Here is a 20,258-nt window from a genome sequence, read left to right on the forward strand (position 1 = left end):
ATCTTGTTTTTCAGGCTTCTGCTCATTTCAATAGAAGCAGTGCAAGAATCACTTCCACCTCTGCCAGTGGCTACTGTTAATGTATTAGTCCTTGTATCCCCCCCCAACTAGCAGTTTTCCGACCCTCCTAACATTGCCTCGACAGCATCAGCAAAAATTCTTGCACCCTCTCTATTTAAGTGTATCCCATCCCTGTAGAAGCAATTTCTCCTGTTAACAAGTACAGTCCAGGCTGAAAAAAATTCTACCCCTTGAGCCTTGCACAATCCCTCCAGGGCCGAATTGATCGACAAGGCTCTCATCATATACTCCCTCCTATCGCGTCTGGGCAGAATTGGAGACACTTTCAAATTCAACCCTAATTCACGGCTTTTTTTCAACAGTGACCTGTACTTGCTAAGTAATTCCGCCGGTCTCCTACTCTTAATATCATTAATGCCAACATGTACAACTATATCACCTTTTGTGCCCTTAAAAGATGATATCCGCTCTACAACGTCATCAACCTTTGCCCCTGGCAGACATACTCTGGTCCTATTCCACCTATCCTTTTTATTACACTTATTACACTTTCTTAGGAAACACATATAATGGGACATAAATTTAAAAAGGACAGTTGCAGGATGGATGATAATTTGCTCTCAGCCAGAAAGTAACTGATTGTTGGAACAAACTACTATTTGGTATTGTGGAATGGGTAGTTTGAATGAGTTTTAAGAAAAAAATTAGACAAAATATTAGAGAGAGAGGTGAGGCAGATAATCCCCATCCCCTTTGGTTGGTGCTGTATAAGTTTGCTTTCTTGCAACATTTTCCACAACTAGTAGTACTCATATGGCTTTTCTCACCATTTCTAACCTCTTCTATAAATAATCTTATTATTATTAATATATATTATTTCTCGCTGATTCGGGATTCCACCTCATGATGGGCATCGATACCAAATACACAGGGTGGTTGTTGTTATGTCTGGTGTTACTGTTGGTCGAGGAACTCTGACTATCCTACAGGTGTTCAGGATTGTGACTTTCTGTAATTCCTTGTAGGTGTTCGCTGGGAGACCTATTGCTGCCATAGCTTGTTATGTAGGGATTTTGGCATTATACTGGTGGTTGATACAATGATCGGGATGGTTGTTACTTGTTGCATATGTCATATGGTTTATCGAAAGTGTTAAATTTGAAGATCATATGGCACCGATGGCAGAATCTGAGAAAGAACTGCACAAATTTGTTAATAGGCTAAAGGAAAGAGGTTTGTAATGAGAATAAACTTAAGAACATTATTAATATAAAATAAAAGAATATTATTATTCAATAATAGAAGATAAAGCTTATGCGAGTTGGGAGAGAGTTAGAGCAATAGGACAATAGTTTTTCAGAGATTTAGGATCCTTTCCTGGCTTGGGAAAAGCAAGAATAGTTGCCTTGTGCCAAGTGTCCAGAAACTGCTCTTTCTTCAAGGAAGGTTCTGTTATACAGGAAGAGCAGCAGAAGGTCCATGGATTTTGATTAAAGATGTTTGATCACTTCATAATGGATGTTGTTGGTCCAACAGTGGTAGCCTTCATAAGGGCACGTGCCGTTTTCAGCTCTTAGATGATAAATGGCCCATTATATGGGTGGAAACCTTTTGATATAAAATCAAGGGCCTGTTTTTCAGTTTTAAGAACCAGAAATGATGGGGAGTATGATGATGTTGCTGAGATGTTAGAAAATGCTTCCCCAAGAACATTGGCTATTGCAGTAGAGTCTGAAAAAGTACATCCAGTATATTCCAGGACTGATCAGAGATGTGTAGTGTATTTTCCCTTCATTTTCTGGATTTTTTTCAAGACCATCTTAGTGCTGGTCGTCTGGGTAATAAAGGATGTAAAATCGATTCACGATTCCTTTTGACTCTAAAGGCAGATGTAGCATCCTTTGGCTGATGCACATTTATTAAAGGCTAGAAGATTGGCCATCATACAATATCTTCAAAATATCCCCCAAGCTTTGTTTTGAGCCTTTTTGTATTCCATCATGGTCTGGGAAAAGGTTGAAACTGGATACATGTTTTTGGAACTGCATGGATGATACTTTCTGTGATGTATGTAACTGCATGGATGATACTTTCTGTGATGTATGTAACTGCATTATTGATAGGCTCCTGACTGACTGCGGTGATGTCAAAATTTGAAAAGGCATTCCAGTCAGCCTGATCACCACGGTAACCTAACAGGAAGACATGGTCTCCCATTAATTAGGGTGGTTATACCACAAGGAAGTGATCACTTCGATACAGATTCTCCTCCACCTCCCAACTAAGTGAAGGGAGAAGAGAAGGGGAGCAGATAGAAAGATGAATTGCAGAAAATGTATGGGTAGGCGTGTGGAAAAAGGTGTTTGTTCCCACATTTAGGGGGGAGAGGAAGAGAGAGAGAGAGAGAGAGAGAGAGATCATTGCCTGTGAGCATATGCTCTATGACTCATCCCCTTCAATTGATGTCAGCACTACCCCCGCATGGTGTTATGTCCATAAAGATTTAAAACAGTTGGGCTCTCTGTCCTATGAAATTTTAATGAAATAATCAACAAAAACAACAACAACAAAAGTCAATACAACACTGCAACAGAGCAAAATTTTTTAATAATTTATTTCCTAACCTAAGTGGTTGAGGAAAACAGATTTTCCCGTTCCATCCTTTAGAAGTTTAAATTGTTTATAGTCATTAAAATAATATGCCTATCAGGTTCACAGTTTTTGGTAGTTAAGTTTTTGAAAACACCTTAAAAGAATTGTAAGGCAAGCTGGGGTGAGGGAAAGCACATGGAACAAACAATTTAGAATATATATATATATGCAAATATACAGTATTAGCCATATGGTGCAAGGAAGCTTCAGTCTTTTGCTGTACCAGCCAAAAAAAGAAAAATAAAATAAACTACTTATTTTATTTCCTCCTCATGTAGATATCCACTCGGCTAACCATCAAATTTTTCCATGCTGTCAGCCTCAACTACCCAGAGAGAGGAAACTTATTCAATAAATTAACAATTCACTGGCTAAAAGAAAACACTAAATTCACTGGCTAAAAGAAAACACTACAATCCAGTATAAATCTCATTCTTGTAATCTGAATCTAGGGTCTCTAGTTCTGGTTTCATTTATAACAGTGAAAATTTTGTCTTCAATGAGGTACCCTCTAAGCTGCTTGGTTACCAAGCTCTCCACATGTTCAAAGTCCTTCCGGTCAGGTGGTCTTTTGAAGATCTCACCAAGTTGGTTGCACACCTTTGTATCCTTTCAAGAAGCTTAATGTTTTTTAGGTGTGGTCTCCACACCTAGACACAGTATTCCAAGACAATTTAAGATTGAACAGCATTCCAAGTGTGATCTTAAAATTATCTTGCACAGTGGGATTCTAACCTGCATAGTATTACAAGCAAATGTTCAGCTCTTATGATGTCATCATTAAGGTCAAGCTGTTGGACTGTTGGGATCAATCAGTCTAATGGTTAATATTTATTCTGACAAAAACAGGAAGTCTCTTTTAGACCACTAGTAGTTGAACTGATCATTGTTTTCTTACAAGCACTGTTAATGCTTGTAAGAAACAGTGCTAGTTAAGATGTTAGTAAAAAACATAAGAGATGTGGCCACGAATACAACTTAATTCGCAATTGGCATTTAATGTTACAAACTGTTTGCATTTAAAAGGAAACAGTTTTTATTTTATTTTATTTTTTTAGTTTTTGACCAGCTGGTGTTTTAAAGTGTTAATGCTTCAAAAATAAGCAATTAAAAATAAAGTACATAATACTTACATTAATAACAAGGGCAAGAACTTGAAACTGCTCCAAAGATATAACCTCAGAATAATTGGGTTCTTGACACAATTTCAGCATACAACACGCTGCAGTCAATCGGAGCCAGGATTTTTCTGCAGCACTAAAAAATATTTATATACACCATAAATATGGTTAAATATTAAAGAACAAATAATGCGACAAGTATTGTAGGATTCTATTATCTATTTTATGGAGCTGGCAGAAAGGTTACAGACAGCTGTATCAATAACAAAAATTTTGTATATACACATCATATTTGTAATATAAAACTGACACAAAGTGTAGTAATTAATCTTCTATAAATTGACATAGGTTTACTATGCAGCATTTCAGATAAAATATATAATTTCTAATATAATGTTTTGATTTTCATTATTACTTTTTTTGATTTAGAGTGGTTTACACCTGTGCAGTACAAGTAATTATGTAATGTTATTATTGTAGGATTTTAGCTGCATCAGTGACTTGACTTAGACCATACTGTGCCGTATATTATAGCTATAAATTGTGTGTTCTGTGATCAATATGCCTGTTTGTTGGATGAAAATCCCAAGTTTATGGAAGAAAAAAAAAACATGCAATCCTCATCTGAAAATAACTAACTCAGCCATGTGAATTGCATAAATTCATATTTATGACAGATGTATCTAGTTACTGCTGATGGCTGCATCCTTGTTTTGTTGGTAATTGTTATGAATTAAGTGATTACAATAAGTGGCATCCACTGTATATTATTATTAATTCCTCTCTCCCTAAATGACTTTTACCTCCCACATACAATTTGTAATGGGTAGCGTTGGGTTTAGGTGGTCATATGAGGGGCTTAGAGGGGAACAGGTATCCTGTGTGTTATCAGACACTCAGCCTAAAACACCGATGGATCCAATATCTCTCTATTACAGAAGATTTAGGAGAATTCCGGTTGGCCTGCCTCCCTAAAACCCACTTATGCACACCTTCTCGATGGTAAGCCCTGTTATGTCACTTAGGTGGCAACGAATGTGTAGAGTGGTTCTCTTCAAGACACCTCCAGCATATGACAGCACGACACAACAAATGGCCCTCAGTCCCCAGCAGCTTTCACTCCCCCTCTTACGGTAGTGAGAGGATCAGAGTGGAAGCAGAGGGTGCTAAGAATCTCTAGGTACGACCAGGCTGCCATGCACGGAAACTGAACTTGGCCTGTTATAACGTAAGATAACTCATCGGTGAAGAAAGGAAGGATATTAGAGCTGGAAAAGGAATTAGAAAACGTGAATTGGAATATCATCGGTTTGGCCGAAACAAGAAGAAGAAATGAATCACTTATAAGTTTATCAAGTGGAAATCTGCTGTATGCCAAACAGTGAAAGTAGAGAAGGTGGAGTTGGGTTTCTGGTCGATAAAGATTTTAAAAACAACATTTTGGAATTCAAAAGCACATCACCAAGGGTGTCAAGACTAATACTCAAGATTTCTAAGAGGTACAAGATAAAGGTTATAATGATTTATGCACCAACATCGAGCCATGATGATGAAGAGGTTAAAGAAATGTACACCAAAATTGAGTCTTCTAGATGAGCAGAAAACGCACTACACTATTATTATGGGGGACTTCAATGCCAAGGTTGGAAAAAGACAAAACAGTGCAGAAAGGGGAACTATAGGAAATTTTGGAATTGGTGAAAGAAATGAAAGAGGTGAAAGACTTGTGGAATTTGCAGAATCTCAAGGACTGTCTGTAATGAACACTTTTTTCAAGAAAAGGGTGAACAGAAAGTGGACATGGAAGAGTCCAAATGGATTAACAACTAATGAAATCGACTTCATCCTCACTAACAGAAGATATATTGCGAATGATGTTACCGTCCTGAATAAGGTAAATGTTGGAAATGATCACAGAATGGTAAGATGTACACTTGATATAGATGTAGGAAAGGAAAAAACTGACTCGAGTAAATAATACAAAGGTCTTGGAGATAACAGAAGAGGAGAAAAACCAGTATGTACTGGAACTTAAGAACACGTTTGAGCTTCTGCAGACTGCTCAGGACCAAGATATCAATGAGGAATATTACAACTTTCTGAAAGTGATAAAGCCCAAGACAACTATAGGGAAAAAGAAATCCAAAGAAGAAAAAATTAGTCAAGAAACACTTGTCATGATGAACCGAAGACAACAAATGAAGAGCAAGAAAAACACTGACAGGGAGAAAATTGAGTATATTGAGTTATGCAAAGCCATTAGAAAGAGGCTCAGAGAGGACATAAGAAGATTTAACACAAGAAAAGTAGTACAAGCATTAAGGGAAAACAAAGGATTTAAATCAGCAGCCATGAGCAGTAATACAGAAAGACAAATGATACTGAAACTGAAGAATAACAATGGTGTACTTATAAACAGCAGAGAAGGCATAATTCAAAATAGCAGAAGACTACTATAGAGAATTATACAAGGAGCAAGGGAATGATGCCAGCAGATTTTGGAAGATGGATTGCAAATTAGTAACACATACGACATACCTGATATTTTTCCTGATGAGGTAGAACATGAATTGAAGAAAACGAAGAATCAGAAAGCCTCGGGGGAAGATGAAGTTACTGGAGAGTTGTTAAAATTGGGAGGAAGAGACATAACACAAAAACTGGCAAGGCTCTGAACGAAGTGCATTAGAAAAGGTGTGATGCCTAAGCCTTCGCAGCAAAACTATGATTGCATTCTTCCCTTGCAGTGGAAGAATGCCATCATAGTTTTGCTGCATAAGGAGATAAATCAGAAACTGGAAATAATAGACCAATTAGCTTGTTATCACATATCTACAAGTTGTTCACAAGGGTCATTACTAACAGATTAGAAAGAATACTTGATGAGAATCAACCGAAAGAGCAAGCTGGCTTTAGGACAGGATTCTCAACTATGGATCACCTTCACGTAATATCACAGCTAATGGAGAAAGGACATGAATATAAAAAACCCTTATGCCTGGCATTTGTGGATTATGAAAAGGCATATGACTCCATACAGCATAAGGCAATGTTTTGGGAAGACAAGGCATAGATACCCCACATATTACGATTTTGAAGAAAATATATGAAAGTGCTACCTCCTTTATTAGACTAAGCAAAGACAGTAGCAAATTTAAAATCGAGAAAGGAGTTCGACAAGGAGACACAATATCTCCGAAGCTGTTTACTGCTGCCCTTGAGGAAGCTTTCAGACGATTAGACTGGTCGCAGAAAGGAGTCAATGTGCACGGAGAGTACCTAAACCATTTGCGATTTGCAGATGACATTGTGGTCATAAGCCACGATCCCAAAGAATTAGAGGCAAATCTTAATCAGTTATGCACAGTTAGTAAAGATTTTGGACTAAAGATGAACATGGCTAAAACAAAAGTAATGATGAACAAGTATGCCACAGAAAGGGAAATAATGATTGAAGGAGCAGTAATTGAAAAGGTGGAGTCATACTTATCTGGGACAAGTTATTAGCTGTAATAATGATAAATGGCTGGAAGTCAAGAGAAGAATAAATTTTGGATGGATAGCATTCAGGAAATATAGTCACATACTGAAGAGCAATATCCCAGTTTGTCTGAAACATAAAATAATGAACCAATGTATACTCCCCACCACGACTTATGGAAGTGAAACTTGGGCACTCACCAAATGGAAGAGAAGCTGAGAACTACACAGCGAAGAATGGAACGAATTATATTGGGAATCAGACTGTTAGATAAGAAGAGAAACACATGGATTAGGCAGCAAACTCAAGTAAAGGACATTCTTATCGAAACTAAAGAAGTAAAATGGTCTTGGGCAGGACACATAGCTCGAAGACATGATGAAAGATGGACTAAGAAAATAACAGAATGGTATCCAAGAGGAGCTAGAAGAAAACCTGGAAGACAAAGGCAGAGATGGATAGATGAAATTCATGAGTTTGTGGGTACTAAATGGATGGCCAGTGTTCAAAACAGAAGGAACTGGAAAGTTGCTGGAGAGGCCTTCATCCTGCAGTGGATTGAAAATGGCTAATGATGTGGTATTTTCCATTTATGTAATAAAATATTGTTTTAAGATTAGCGTAACAACATTAAGCAGTTATAAGTGAAAAACCTGATAACTTCCCCCAAATTTCTGTACACCTTTTAATCTTAAGATAAGAAAAAGTATTTCTAGTTGTCTATAGAAAATTATCTTGTCAAGCTGGGTTGGGTTTCCCTTAATCCACTGAAGTTAATAAATTTTAATGTCTTTTTGAAGGAACTCTACATATAACCTATACTTTTGCAAAAGATAAAGAGAATAAATTTGGTATAAACTACTTATAAATATCATAATTTGAAGTAAGTAACTCATTGTTTACATACATATGAACTTCTAAAGGAAACAATTTTTTTAACTACTTTGTGGCCACCTTAAATATTAATGCTATACATACAAAGTTTACATAGCACTTTCAAAACCTTCAAACAAAACAGTCAACTTGTAAATTCAAGATTGCTTATAACTTATGGCTTCATTCATTATTATTCACTCTTTTTTAAAATTCGATATAAATCTCTTATTTTCTTCTAGTTTCTTTTTTGATAAAAGAAACTACAAGAATCAAAATTAAATATTCTTTGCGAAATATTTAAGTGATTCTTCTAATCAAGAAGACTATATAACAGAGCATTGATTACCTCAGATGTATTCTAATGCCACTTGATTAAAGAGAATTGAAATTTTTTCAAACAGGCAAAAACAAAGATGTTTTTGCCAATTTGAAAAAAAATTTCCATTCTTGTATGCACAAGTTCAACACATGCGAAAACAGGAAAGTAAAGTTTTGTCAACAACAATGCTTTAACATACACAGTTAAAAGAGCAAATATTAGCACTGACTAAACACATTAGGACTGTAAAAAGATAACAATAATGAATCTTAGATACAGCAAACCTTGCTTAGCACGGCTTCAAACAGCACGGGTTTTCACTTAAATACTATAACACGGTTTTCAATTAAATTTAAGTTGAAAATTTACTGTACATATTAAAACTCATTCAATAGCCCAGACATGTACTCTACATATATGCTGTATTGTTGTAGCCTAGGTACATATATGCTGCGATGCCAACTGTATTGTCTCATATATATATATATATATATATATATATATATTTTTTTTTTTTTTTTTATGTAAACCCCAAACACGACAGGTATTAGAAGCTATAGTACTTAGTACCATGCTTGGGTTGGAGGTTGAGAAGACGAAAGAGCAGGAATTATAGAAGCCAATTCAGAAGAAAAGTGCCCATGAAGTATCTGCATAAGAGGCATGCAGCAGAAATAGTACGTCTATGAGATAGCGAGTGGAGAGACTGTTAGAGATGAATCATTAATTAACCTAACTGCCGTCTTCTGAATGGAATCAAGAAGCCTGAGAGAGGTTTTGGGGGCACCACCCCAGATGTGGGAACAATATTCCATGGCAGGGTGCATTTGCGATTTATACAGAGTGAGCAGCTGTTTGGAAGAAAAGTAACGCCGAGAGCGAAAGAGAAAACCAAGTTTTTTAGATGCAGAGGAAGCAATATTTGTAATGTGCTTGTGCCAAGAGAGATTAGAAGTCAGGGTAATCTCCAAAAGAGATATATAATTTTGCCTAGAAATCGGAGTGTCACTAAAGATAAGCATAGGAGCAGAAGAATCTTTTTTGTGTGATATAAGACAAGACTGAGTTTTAGAAGGGTTGAAATCAATTAAGTTGTCTTTGCTCCATTGGAGAATTATCTGAAGATCGGCATTAGGGAATTGGTAGCAGATTTTCGAGAAATTGAGGCTGATTGAGCAGGACAAGGTTTCTCAAAATGGAAAGTGGAATGCAATGTGCTATCATCAGCAAAACTATGGATAGGATTTCCAGTCAATGGAAGAAGGTCATTAATATACAAAAGGAAAAGAGTGGAGGAAAGAAATGAATCTTGGGGGACACAGGCATTAGTGGAGAAGTTAGAAGACAGAGAGCCATCTACCATCACCCTCAGTGAGCGATCAGGGAGAAAACTGGATAACCAATTACTAAACACAGTTGGCAAACCATAAGATGGAAGCTTGTTTAGAAGACCTTTATCCAAACACAATCGAAAGCCTTTGAGATGTCAAGAGCAACTACTTGTGTTTCCCCGAACCTCTCCATTGAATTAGTCCATAAATGGGTAATATAAGCCAGAATATCACCAGTGGATCAACATTGACGGAATCCATACTGGCGATCGTTGATCAGACGGAAGGTTTCTAGGTAGTTTAAGAGTTGGCGGTTAATTGATTTCTCCATTACTTTAGAAAGAGTAGAAGTAATTGCAATGGGACGATAATTGGATGGGAGGGATTTGTCACCCTTTTTAGGAACTGGCTGGATATGAGCAAATTTCCAAGCAGAAGGAAAAACACCTTTGGAATAAGAAAGTAAAAAAAGGCGGCAAAGAATAGGAGTAAGTTTAAGAGCAGTAAGTTCAGTGTCATATGCTGCACATATGACATTAGTTCCCTTAGACAGTCAGTGGCAACAGTGTCCACTTTTCTTAATTCCATCCTGACAAGACGACATGATAGCTTTTCAAACTTTTCCTTTCACAATTTATTTTTTACCCCTCTAAATACGATCGAAAATATATCTGCATCTTGGTTAGAAATCATTGCCAACAACATGCGTTATGTTTCGCAGCATGTTTTGCCCCATTTGGCAAATGGTTTCATTGGTTTTGAATCGCGAGTTCAGACAATTGCCGAAGACATTGTGAAGATCAGAAAAGACTTGGGATTCGAAATTTTGGACACTGCCAATGTACATGACTGCATTGACTCACATGCAAATAACTTATATGATGCAACTCTCCTTGAAATTGATAAGAAAATTGCATATGAAAAAGAGGAAAACAATTCTGAAGTGGATAACACCGAAATGGCACCAAAAGAATTTTCAACAGAAGAATTGAAGAAAGTTCAATTTCGGGGCTTGACATTGCCTGTGAGGCAATTATGAATGGAGATCCAAATGTTGGATGCAGCATCGAGATACGGCAAATTTTATAAGATGGGATTCAATGCTACAAAGACTTGTATATCGAGAAAAAAGAAGAGATGACTTCACAAACTTCATTTCTGAAATACCCAAAATAAACAATAAACCTTTTTTTATTCATCTCTCATGATGTTACCTTTTCATTAATAAAATTTTTGCAGTATTTTTTTATTTCAAATCCTTTCAATTGGCTATCAAGTGCAAATTGTTTACAGATTTATTATAATTTGTTTATAGACTGTTTCTCTGGTACGCATTGATTTAAAACCCATTATAATTATACCTGAATCAGCATGGTTTCACATAACACGGAACAGTTTCGGTACCAATTATCAGTGCTACGTGGGGTATTGCTGTATTTGTAGCTTTAACACATTATATGCAGTTTCATATATATTCAGTGATCACTGAATTATGACCACTCCATCCATAATGGACTATTCTGTATAAATCACAGTATAAATAAACAGTATATTTTAACAGTATAAATAAATGGCAAATAGCTTCATATGCTAGAGTAGTGGTAATGTGCAACTCGTGCAAAGTCCAAGTGATAAAGCAGCAGTTATGAGATGTAATAGGGATTATAGTTTCAAATGGGCATGATTGTGGGTGCATGTGCATGGCATGCTTCCATACCGAAAATGGCACATCTTATCGGTTGCTCACGACCCACTGTGGTTGAGGTGCACAAAGAATGGTGTTGAATGAGTCAAACCACCTTCTGCAGAGAGAACTGTAAAGGATTATGCAAGGTATATGAGTGAAGATGTAGCGTGTTGTACAGGTTGAGGTCACTGTGCAACAGCTGACATCGCAATACAATATGGGGAATGCAAGAACAACATCCCAAATGACAATGACCAGCAACACAGACATATGGGATTCCACTGCAGACGTCCCAAGAGAGAGACTCTCCTCACTGCTATCATTGTTGACGGAGAATGCTGTGGTATCGCCAGCACACTGGTTGGACTCTGGAGAACTGGAAATGAGTATGCTGGTCAGTTGAATCCAAATACCTAGTGCAACACACCGAAGGATGCCTTCATGTGTGGCACAAGAACACAAGTCCATGGCCCCACTGTGCATGGTGCCCACTATCCAGGCAGGTGGTGGTTGTGGTGGTGGTTGATTAATATAGGGCATGTTTTGCTGGCAAGAACTAGGACCTTAGTGCACATGGTTCAATGTTTCACTGATAAGACTTACTAAGAGACCCATCTAGAACTCTGTACCCCGGGGGTGTCGTCAACTGGATGAGCTGAGACATTGGGCATTCTGCCAGAAAGGAATTCCAGAGAACCAGAGCCTCTACTCTAGCACATGGATGAGCTTTGTGTAGTTGTAAGAATATCCGCAACAGAAAAACCTCGTTGAAAGTACAGGAAACAACATCCCCTGGGATATTATGCCTTCCTAGGTTATAAACTTCACTTTTTATAAACGTTTGTAACCTCAACTGGCTCTCTAACTAATTCATGGGATGAGTCAATGGCCGAAATACTCTCAACCCTTTTTCCCAATGATGGCAGTCCCCTCGATAACGAACAATCCCTCATCACTCAGGAAAATGTCAGTTACTGGAACTCCACTACTGAGAACCTTTCAAAGAAATTGAACTTGCAGCAGTTCCAGAAAAAACAAACAACAAAAAAGCACGAGGTCAAAATCAAACAATTCCATAGTATCTTCTTTCAGCATCTTCTGGAACTCTAAAACAATTGCCTAGCACAAGTCACCTTCCCTACCATCTGGAAATTAGCCTCTCCCAGGCTGATCATCAACAAGTAATATAAAAAAAAAAATTTAAAGTCAATTCCTACTTAGGTCAACAAAGAAAAATTTTATTTTAGTTACTTTTTATTAAATAATTACAATTAATATAAATATGTATATACATATGACAGAATCACAATATTAAGTGGCAAAATAGAAAGCGAATTTCCTTGCAATTTTCCATTTTCCTTTCTATATATGGTGTTGGACTATTATTTTTATTCACGTTTCATTTTCCATTTTGTTCCCTCCTTGACTCAGACTAGAACCCAGAATGAAAAAAGAATCTGAAAAAGAAATTTTTTTCCAGCGATCTACACGCTTCGCCACTGACAGTATTTATTCCTAAATTTATATCCTGCTAAATATCTTATATAAGAGAAAATTTTTTCTCCCATATAAAACTAAAATTAATTAATTACATTTAATTAATGAATTAATATTTGAAAAAACTGTATTAACATCAAGTGTCATCCACTACAAGTTTAAAAAAATGTATTTGAACTTGAGTGGATGAATAACAAAAATTTATCAAAAAATTATTGATTTTCGCAAGAATTGAACTCACATTCTTCACCTTCACGTGAAAAATACTGAAATCCTTGCATTTTACCGATTGAGCTACTGCCTGTTGATTTCAATTTTATTCCTAAATTTATATAAGAGAAATTTTTTCTCCCATATAAAACTAAAATTAATTAAATTTAATTAATGAATTAATATTTGAAAAAACTGTATTAACATCAAGTGTCATCCACTACAAGTTTAAAAAAAATTATTTGAACTTGAGTGGATGAATAAAAAGTATTTTATTAACGACTGAAAATTTGAACAAGATATATATATATATATATAGGGAGAGTGTGAACTAATAGTAGGAATTGAAAAACCAGACAAAGGTCCCCACACTCCTACCAAGCTATTGCTCCTTCTGTTCTTGGCAAGGTCTTCAACATCATACTGCTGCCAATCTTCCATCTTCCTCTTTGGATTTAAGCAAAGCTCCTGTGCTGAAAATGACCTCCATTCTCTTAAAATCAGCTCCCACTCAAATGGAACACTTTTGTTCCATTTACCACTACTCTAGCAACCTGCTCGATTGAATTTGCCAGCACATTTGATGTGCTAGGGTGACAAAGCATTCTTAGGTGACTCAGACATGCAGCCATCATCTACAACCACCATCAGTCTACAAAACTACCTCACCAACAGACCCATAATGATATGACCAAATACAGAAGATTCACCCGTCAAGTCTCCAGAAGTCAGTCCTAGGTCTCATATTCTAGTTCATGGTCATGGATGAAATCCTCAACACAGAAATCGGGAACATTCACAATTGATAGCATTTTCAGATGACTTGTCCTGCTTGTTCATGCTGATACTAGTATTTCTCTTGATGCAAGAAGTAATGCTTCCCTTAGCAAAATCCACAAATGGTCAACCCTCCACATTCTCTGCATTTTACCTAAAACCCAAGGCATACTCATCAAAGAAATCCTCAGTCTTACTAGATCTTCTACAGTGAAACTAGGCAACGTTGCCATCAAATTCATCCCTCAAATCAAATAACTTTGCATTATTACAGACACCAAGCTTTCGTTTTACCCCACCTTGTTCACCTCTCTACAAATATGCATTAATGATGATCTGAATCTCAAGGTGTGACTGAGGATTCAGACATCGTGCTATTACTATTCTGTAAAAAGTCGTCCTCCTTCCGATCATATGCTATAGTGTGGGTGTATGGTACGACCAAGCTATTATTCAGAGGAATCAAAACAAGCTGGAATCTATCCAGATATATTCTCCTTGCTACCACACATGCCTGTTGCACTGTTAGTACCCCGGTCCTACAGATCCTCGTTAGAGCTTTGCCACTACATATGGAAGTTATCACTCAAGGGTGTGACTACTGTCACCGGAAATCAATCCCTGCTACAATTCTCAATTATAACCAGTGGCGGTTAGTGACTCTAATGTTTGGGAGGTGCTGCATCTTAAAGTTACATTAAATTGCCTTGGTTATAAGACATGTAGACATATACAGTAATAAGCAAGTTAAAAATACTACAAAACATTAATTAGACATTTACTATTAACAGACTTGAACTTTTATTAAAAAACAAAATCCATTCTTCAGTTTTTATTTGTTGAAAATAGATTAATAACTTTTTCATTCAAGTTTGATGCACTGCTGGCCAAGCTTTTCTTTACTGAAAGCATTGCTCAAGCATTTAGCCTTTCCTGATTCATGGTGCTCCTTAAAAATGTTTTTATTCTTTTTAATGTCAAATGGCAGCTCGTACGAAAAATAACAAAGTTCTCCTTGCTAAGCAATTTAGCAACAATTAATTTCTTTGTAAAAGAATATCTCTCACCTATGTCAACACTTATATAGTCACATACTTCCTTCACTTCAATCATGAGTGTTTTTGAAGGATTTTCACAGTACAGTCTGTCCTCGTATAGCACGATAGTTGTGTTCCTAAAAAACCTCGTGCAATGCAAAATCGTGCAATATAAACAACAGGCCCTGTGGGAAAAGTGGGGTTAGGTGCCGACCACCCAAGATTGAACACACATTTGGAACCAAAACATTACCAAACACAATAAATAATCGGGTAATTTTAATCGTTATAAAATACTTACGTATTTTGTAACGATTAAAATACGTAATAAAAAATATAATATATATTTTTATTATAATATAATAAATAATAAATATTTTTTATTATTTATTATATTATAATAAAGTATTTTTAGTATTTTTTAATACTAAAAAGTATTTTTTACGAATAAAATACGTATGTTATTCGTAAAAAAATTATTATATTTAAATAAAATAGTCGTAATAAAATACTTACGGATTTTATAATACGTAATGACTATTACGTAATAAAATATTGCTAATGCTTTTGCTTCTATCGTAAGCAAACTTGTTTTTTGTTTGATTTTCTATCCAAACAGATGACAGCCGTTCCATCCCTTCCAATTCTCGTGTCTTAATCTAATGGATTTTAATTACACTTTGAGTTGTTCCTGATACGAAAGTTGTTTTTATTTTCTCCGCATTCTTTGTAATTCTCGGCGTTGCCTCATTTAGGTCTGTAGCACGTGCAATATCACGTGGTCTTTCATTTCACTCAAAGCGTTTCACAATTTCATATTTTTTTCTCTATCGACAGAGGCGGACTGGCCTTACCCAGGAAATCCCGGTGGGCTGGAGGCCGGTGTGATTTTGGCCATAAACCGTAGTATGAGGCCACTATAAATTTTCCCGGGTAAGAATTTTTGACCCAGTCCGCCTCTGTTTATCGATATTGCTTCTTTCTCTCTCTCTCTCTGAATCTGCAGTGTCTTCGCCAGGACGCTTCCTTTTCACACCTTTTACTAATTTTAAGTATTTTACTAATTTTCAGGGAATAAAGCGCAATTACAAAACGAGGAGGCACGCTTGATACACATAAACAAAGCTACTCGCGTATAGCAACTGAATAAACAACACCGTAAAGGCCGAGATACACTATTAACACCCCACATTTTACTAAAGCACATTTCTGGGGGTTACTACCATAAAACAATAAAAACAATTTCCAGTTTCGTTTCTGCTAGTGGAATCTGTTATAAACTGGTAGTAAACTCTATCTAATTGCATTTGCGATTATATCGATAGCTGGAATTGTGTTGGTTTTTACGTTATTATGGTGAAATGTGTTTCCCCTTCACTGATATAAAACACATAAATACATTTTCAGAATCTTCTTCGTTCCTATCGTGTTGCGTTCAGTTGGGGTGATTCCGCGTTCGACTGCCATTTCTTGTAAACACAAAGGCGAATCGTGCATAAACGAATTCGGTTCGTGTTATATAAGATATCGTTCCCCTATTTATAAATCGTGTATGATCGAATTCGTGTAATGTAAACACGTGTTATACGAGGACCGACTGCACATTACATTTCTGATTTTTAGAATGGCATTCTTAAAGTTTCCTATATATTCATGTATTTTAATGCCTCAATTTCTCGAGATTGCATTTGATTATAAATAACTTCTTCCACGTGAGGCATTATCTGATGGAAAAGTTCTAACCAGAACTCGAATTTTCATTACTCAAGATGTGCAAAATTCCAGTTGCTTCTGAAATCATCTCATCTGCGTTTGCTGTCGCTTGTAGTTCCTCAATGCACTTTTTTTAAGGATTCAAAATTATTTTCATAAACGCTGTTCACGGTGCGTATATTCAAGTTCCAACTTGTAGGGGAAGATCGGGCAACACGGTTGTCCATATGCTTTCTGAGAGTACCTCATGGGGTCTTGTCAATGACATATAGGAATTTTGCTAGCAGGGATGAGGTGGTGATTATCCCCTTGTATGAGGCATTGGTCAGGCCACACTTTGGGTATTGCACACAGATCTGGAGGCCTCATTTTAGGAAAGATGTAGAATGGTTAGAGCGAGTACAGAGAAGGGAATGATGAGTGGAAAAAAGGGTTGCTGCTGCTGCGGAGATAGGCTTAACTTCTGCAAATTGAGCATCTGGAGACTAGGCACCTGCCAGGTAATCTGATTGAGGTGTAGAAGGCCTTGCCTTAAATTGTTTGAGAAAGTTCAATGCTGATAGGATTCTTCCTCTTGCTCAGATTCCACACCTGAGGGAGGGGGTATAAATTCAAACTGAGGAAATGCAGTTGTATGCCTCTACTAATGCTAATGTTTACATTGATATTATGCCATTAATTAAAAAAAGTAGTATCCTCAAACTTATTGCACTTTACCATGTAGAGTAATTGTGGTTGTCATTAAATAAAACTGGAAGACAGTACAGAAATCGTAAATGTGTCAAAAAAGATAAATTATTAAAATGGCACAGGGTTTCAAATTATTTTTGATAAATTGGCATTTGTCAAAAAAAACATGCAGAATTTAGATGAATTTATTTTATTTTATATTAAAAATTGTTTTTTAAAGAACTGTATAAAAAATGTTTAAGTCTAAATTGTCTGTGCATGTAACACACAAGCAAAATAGAAAGGAAAAAAAACAAGATGCCTTACGAAACGAGTCCCTTTTCCATTAGATCTCCTCTATGCAAAATCACGGTAGTAAGCAATCTGAGAGTTGACATAGTAGACTGAGCAGCATTCTTCAATCCTAACAGCCAGCGAACAATCATCTTCATACCTTCAGCCTGCATAAAAATAATGTTAGAATTTTATATGATTAGCCTAAAACACACATTTTTAGTCAAATTAAAAATTTTTTATTGCGATAAAAAATTATCGTGATTTCCAAAAATTTTTTGGAAGTCACGATAATTTTTATTACCATACTGAAATTAAATAAGTGGCCCCTCAATATCTATCAACTGCTATAAACATCATCTAGTTTTTAACACCATTATTCTCTTATCCATTGGCATGATGCTGGCCTATCTCCCATATTATATACACTTCTGCCTAAAAGTTTGAAATTAGGTTTAAATTTTCAAAGTATTTATTAAAATATGAACATGTTTACCGATTTTTATTCAAATATTTTATATTATGTAAAAAATCAAAACACTGAAATAATATTTACAAAATTTCTAGAATTTCCAGAAAGGTGTAGGAGTTTTCTGAATGTGGTAGAACATTGTAGATTATTCTAGAGTTTCACAATAGCATAAATTGAAGAGTAAGAGGTATAACTTATAAAATCAAACACCCATCATTCAGGGTGTCAGATGGAAGCTTGTTTAGAGGACCGTTATGCCAACACAATCAAATGACTTGGAACTGTCAAGAGCAATTACTTGAGTTTCACCAAACTTTCCCAGTGAATTTGTCCAAAGATGAGCAACATAGTTATCTTGCTCAATATATCAACACTGATGGAATCCATACCGTCAATCATTAATCAAATGGATGGTTTTGAAAAAATTTAGGAGTTAGCAGTTAATGAATTTTTACATTACTTTGGAAAGAGTAGAGATAAGTGCAATGGGATGATAATTGAATGGGAGGGAAAAGTCCCTTTTTAGGAACTGGCTGGGTATAATCACATTCAATAAAAACTTGGTAGCAAATTATGTAGATTAATCCACTTTAAATGAATTCTGGAACATAATTAATGGAATATACAATATCACCTCTGATGAAGACAGTTCTGATTATATGAATGCTACATGAACAAAGTTATGGCCTGAATGTGTGAGGAATTTCCCTGAATTGCACGAGAAAACATTCAACATAATACAAGAAAGGATTGTTGAGCTGAATAGCTGGTTAGGTTTGGAATGAGAGCCCTATTTAGGTGTTGAAGAAATGTTAGAGGCACTCTCAAGGTCTGGTTCAATTGAGTGAACTGAGTTATCTGATGAAGAGGCTGAGAAGAAGAAGAAACTAAGGACTTCAATGCTGTTGGATTCTTCAAGTTATAGGTAGAAGTGAAGGAGCTTTTAAGTGAGTAACCGAAAAAGAGACTGATCTTTCCCATTACAAAGGTGATTGGCTTCCACCAATGTTTATTGCTACAAGTAGTTCCTGAATGAGAGGAAGAAGGTTAGGATATAATCAACTCAAAATTACCTTTGCAAGGAGGAGGATTATACTTGCAGGAAGGCACAGCACTTACCTTCTGGTATGTAATAGAGGTGTTCAAGACTTTAAATGGATTGATTAATCTAAATGCTGATCACACCATTTTTTTTTTTTTGCTGTAAATACACATGATAATCATCATTATCAGCCATTTTTAATCAACTGCAGGATGAAGGCCTCTCCGGCAACTTTCCAGTTCCTTCTATTTTGTGCAATGGCCATCCATTTACTACCCATGAATTCATGAATTCCATCTGTCCATCTCCGTCTTCCAGGTTTTCTTCTAGCTCCTCTTGAGTTCTGTTATTTTCTTAGTTATTTACAAGATAATTTTAGTTCTTTAGTGTTGCTAAGAATATCATTTACTTGAGTTTGTTGCCTAACCCATGTGTTTCTCTTCTTATCTAACAGATGATTTCTAATATAATTCATTCCATTCTTCCATTCTTTGCTGTGTAGTTCTCAGCTTCTCTTCCATTCTTTGCTATGTGGTTCTCAGCTTCTCTTCCATTCTTTGCTGTGTACTTCTCAGCTTCTCCTCCATTCTTTTGGTAAGTGCCCAAGTTTCACTTCCATAAGTCATGGTGGGGAATATACATTGGTCCATTGTTTTACATTTCAGACAAATTGGGATATTGTTCCTCAGTATGTGACTATATTTCCTGAATGCTATCCATCCAAAATTTACAGCCAACGACTTGTCCCAGATATATGAATCCACTTTTTCTGCTCCTTCAATGATTATATTCCTTTCTGTGGCATACTTGTTCATCATTACTTTTGTTTTAGCCATATTCATCTTTAGTCCGAAATCCTTACTAACTGATTAAGATTTTCCTCTAATTCTTTGGGATCATGGCTTATGATCACAATGTCATCTGCAAATCGTAAATGGTTTAGGTACTCTCAGTTCACATCGACTGCTTTCTGCGACCAGTAGTAAATAACTTCAAAGATATTGTGTCTCCTTGTCGAACTCCTTTCTCAATTTTAAATTTGCTACTGTCTTTGTCTAG

General features: G+C 36.2%; 1 protein-coding gene across 4 annotated transcripts in view; it reads right to left on the reverse strand.

Annotated features, from left to right (window-relative positions):
* The window catches only part of LOC150078026 (sister chromatid cohesion protein PDS5 homolog A-like), a 797,139-nt gene that overhangs the window by 199,962 nt on the left and 576,919 nt on the right, over positions 1 to 20,258 (reverse strand). For all 4 annotated transcript variants that reach the window (XM_090384327.1, XM_090384329.1, XM_090384326.1 and 1 more), the window contains exons 23-24: positions 17,719 to 17,852; positions 3,807 to 3,930 (exon numbers count right to left, since the gene is read on the reverse strand). In XM_090384327.1, coding sequence (XP_090240453.1) covers positions 3,807 to 3,930; positions 17,719 to 17,852 — 258 coding nt within the window. The remainder of the gene's footprint in view (positions 1 to 3,806; positions 3,931 to 17,718; positions 17,853 to 20,258) is intronic.

The sequence above is a fragment of the Mastigoproctus giganteus genome, chromosome 11, assembly GCF_048544385.1.
Source record: "Mastigoproctus giganteus isolate SK-2022 chromosome 11, ASM4854438v1, whole genome shotgun sequence".
Classification (NCBI taxonomy): Eukaryota; Metazoa; Arthropoda; class Arachnida; order Uropygi; family Thelyphonidae; genus Mastigoproctus; species Mastigoproctus giganteus.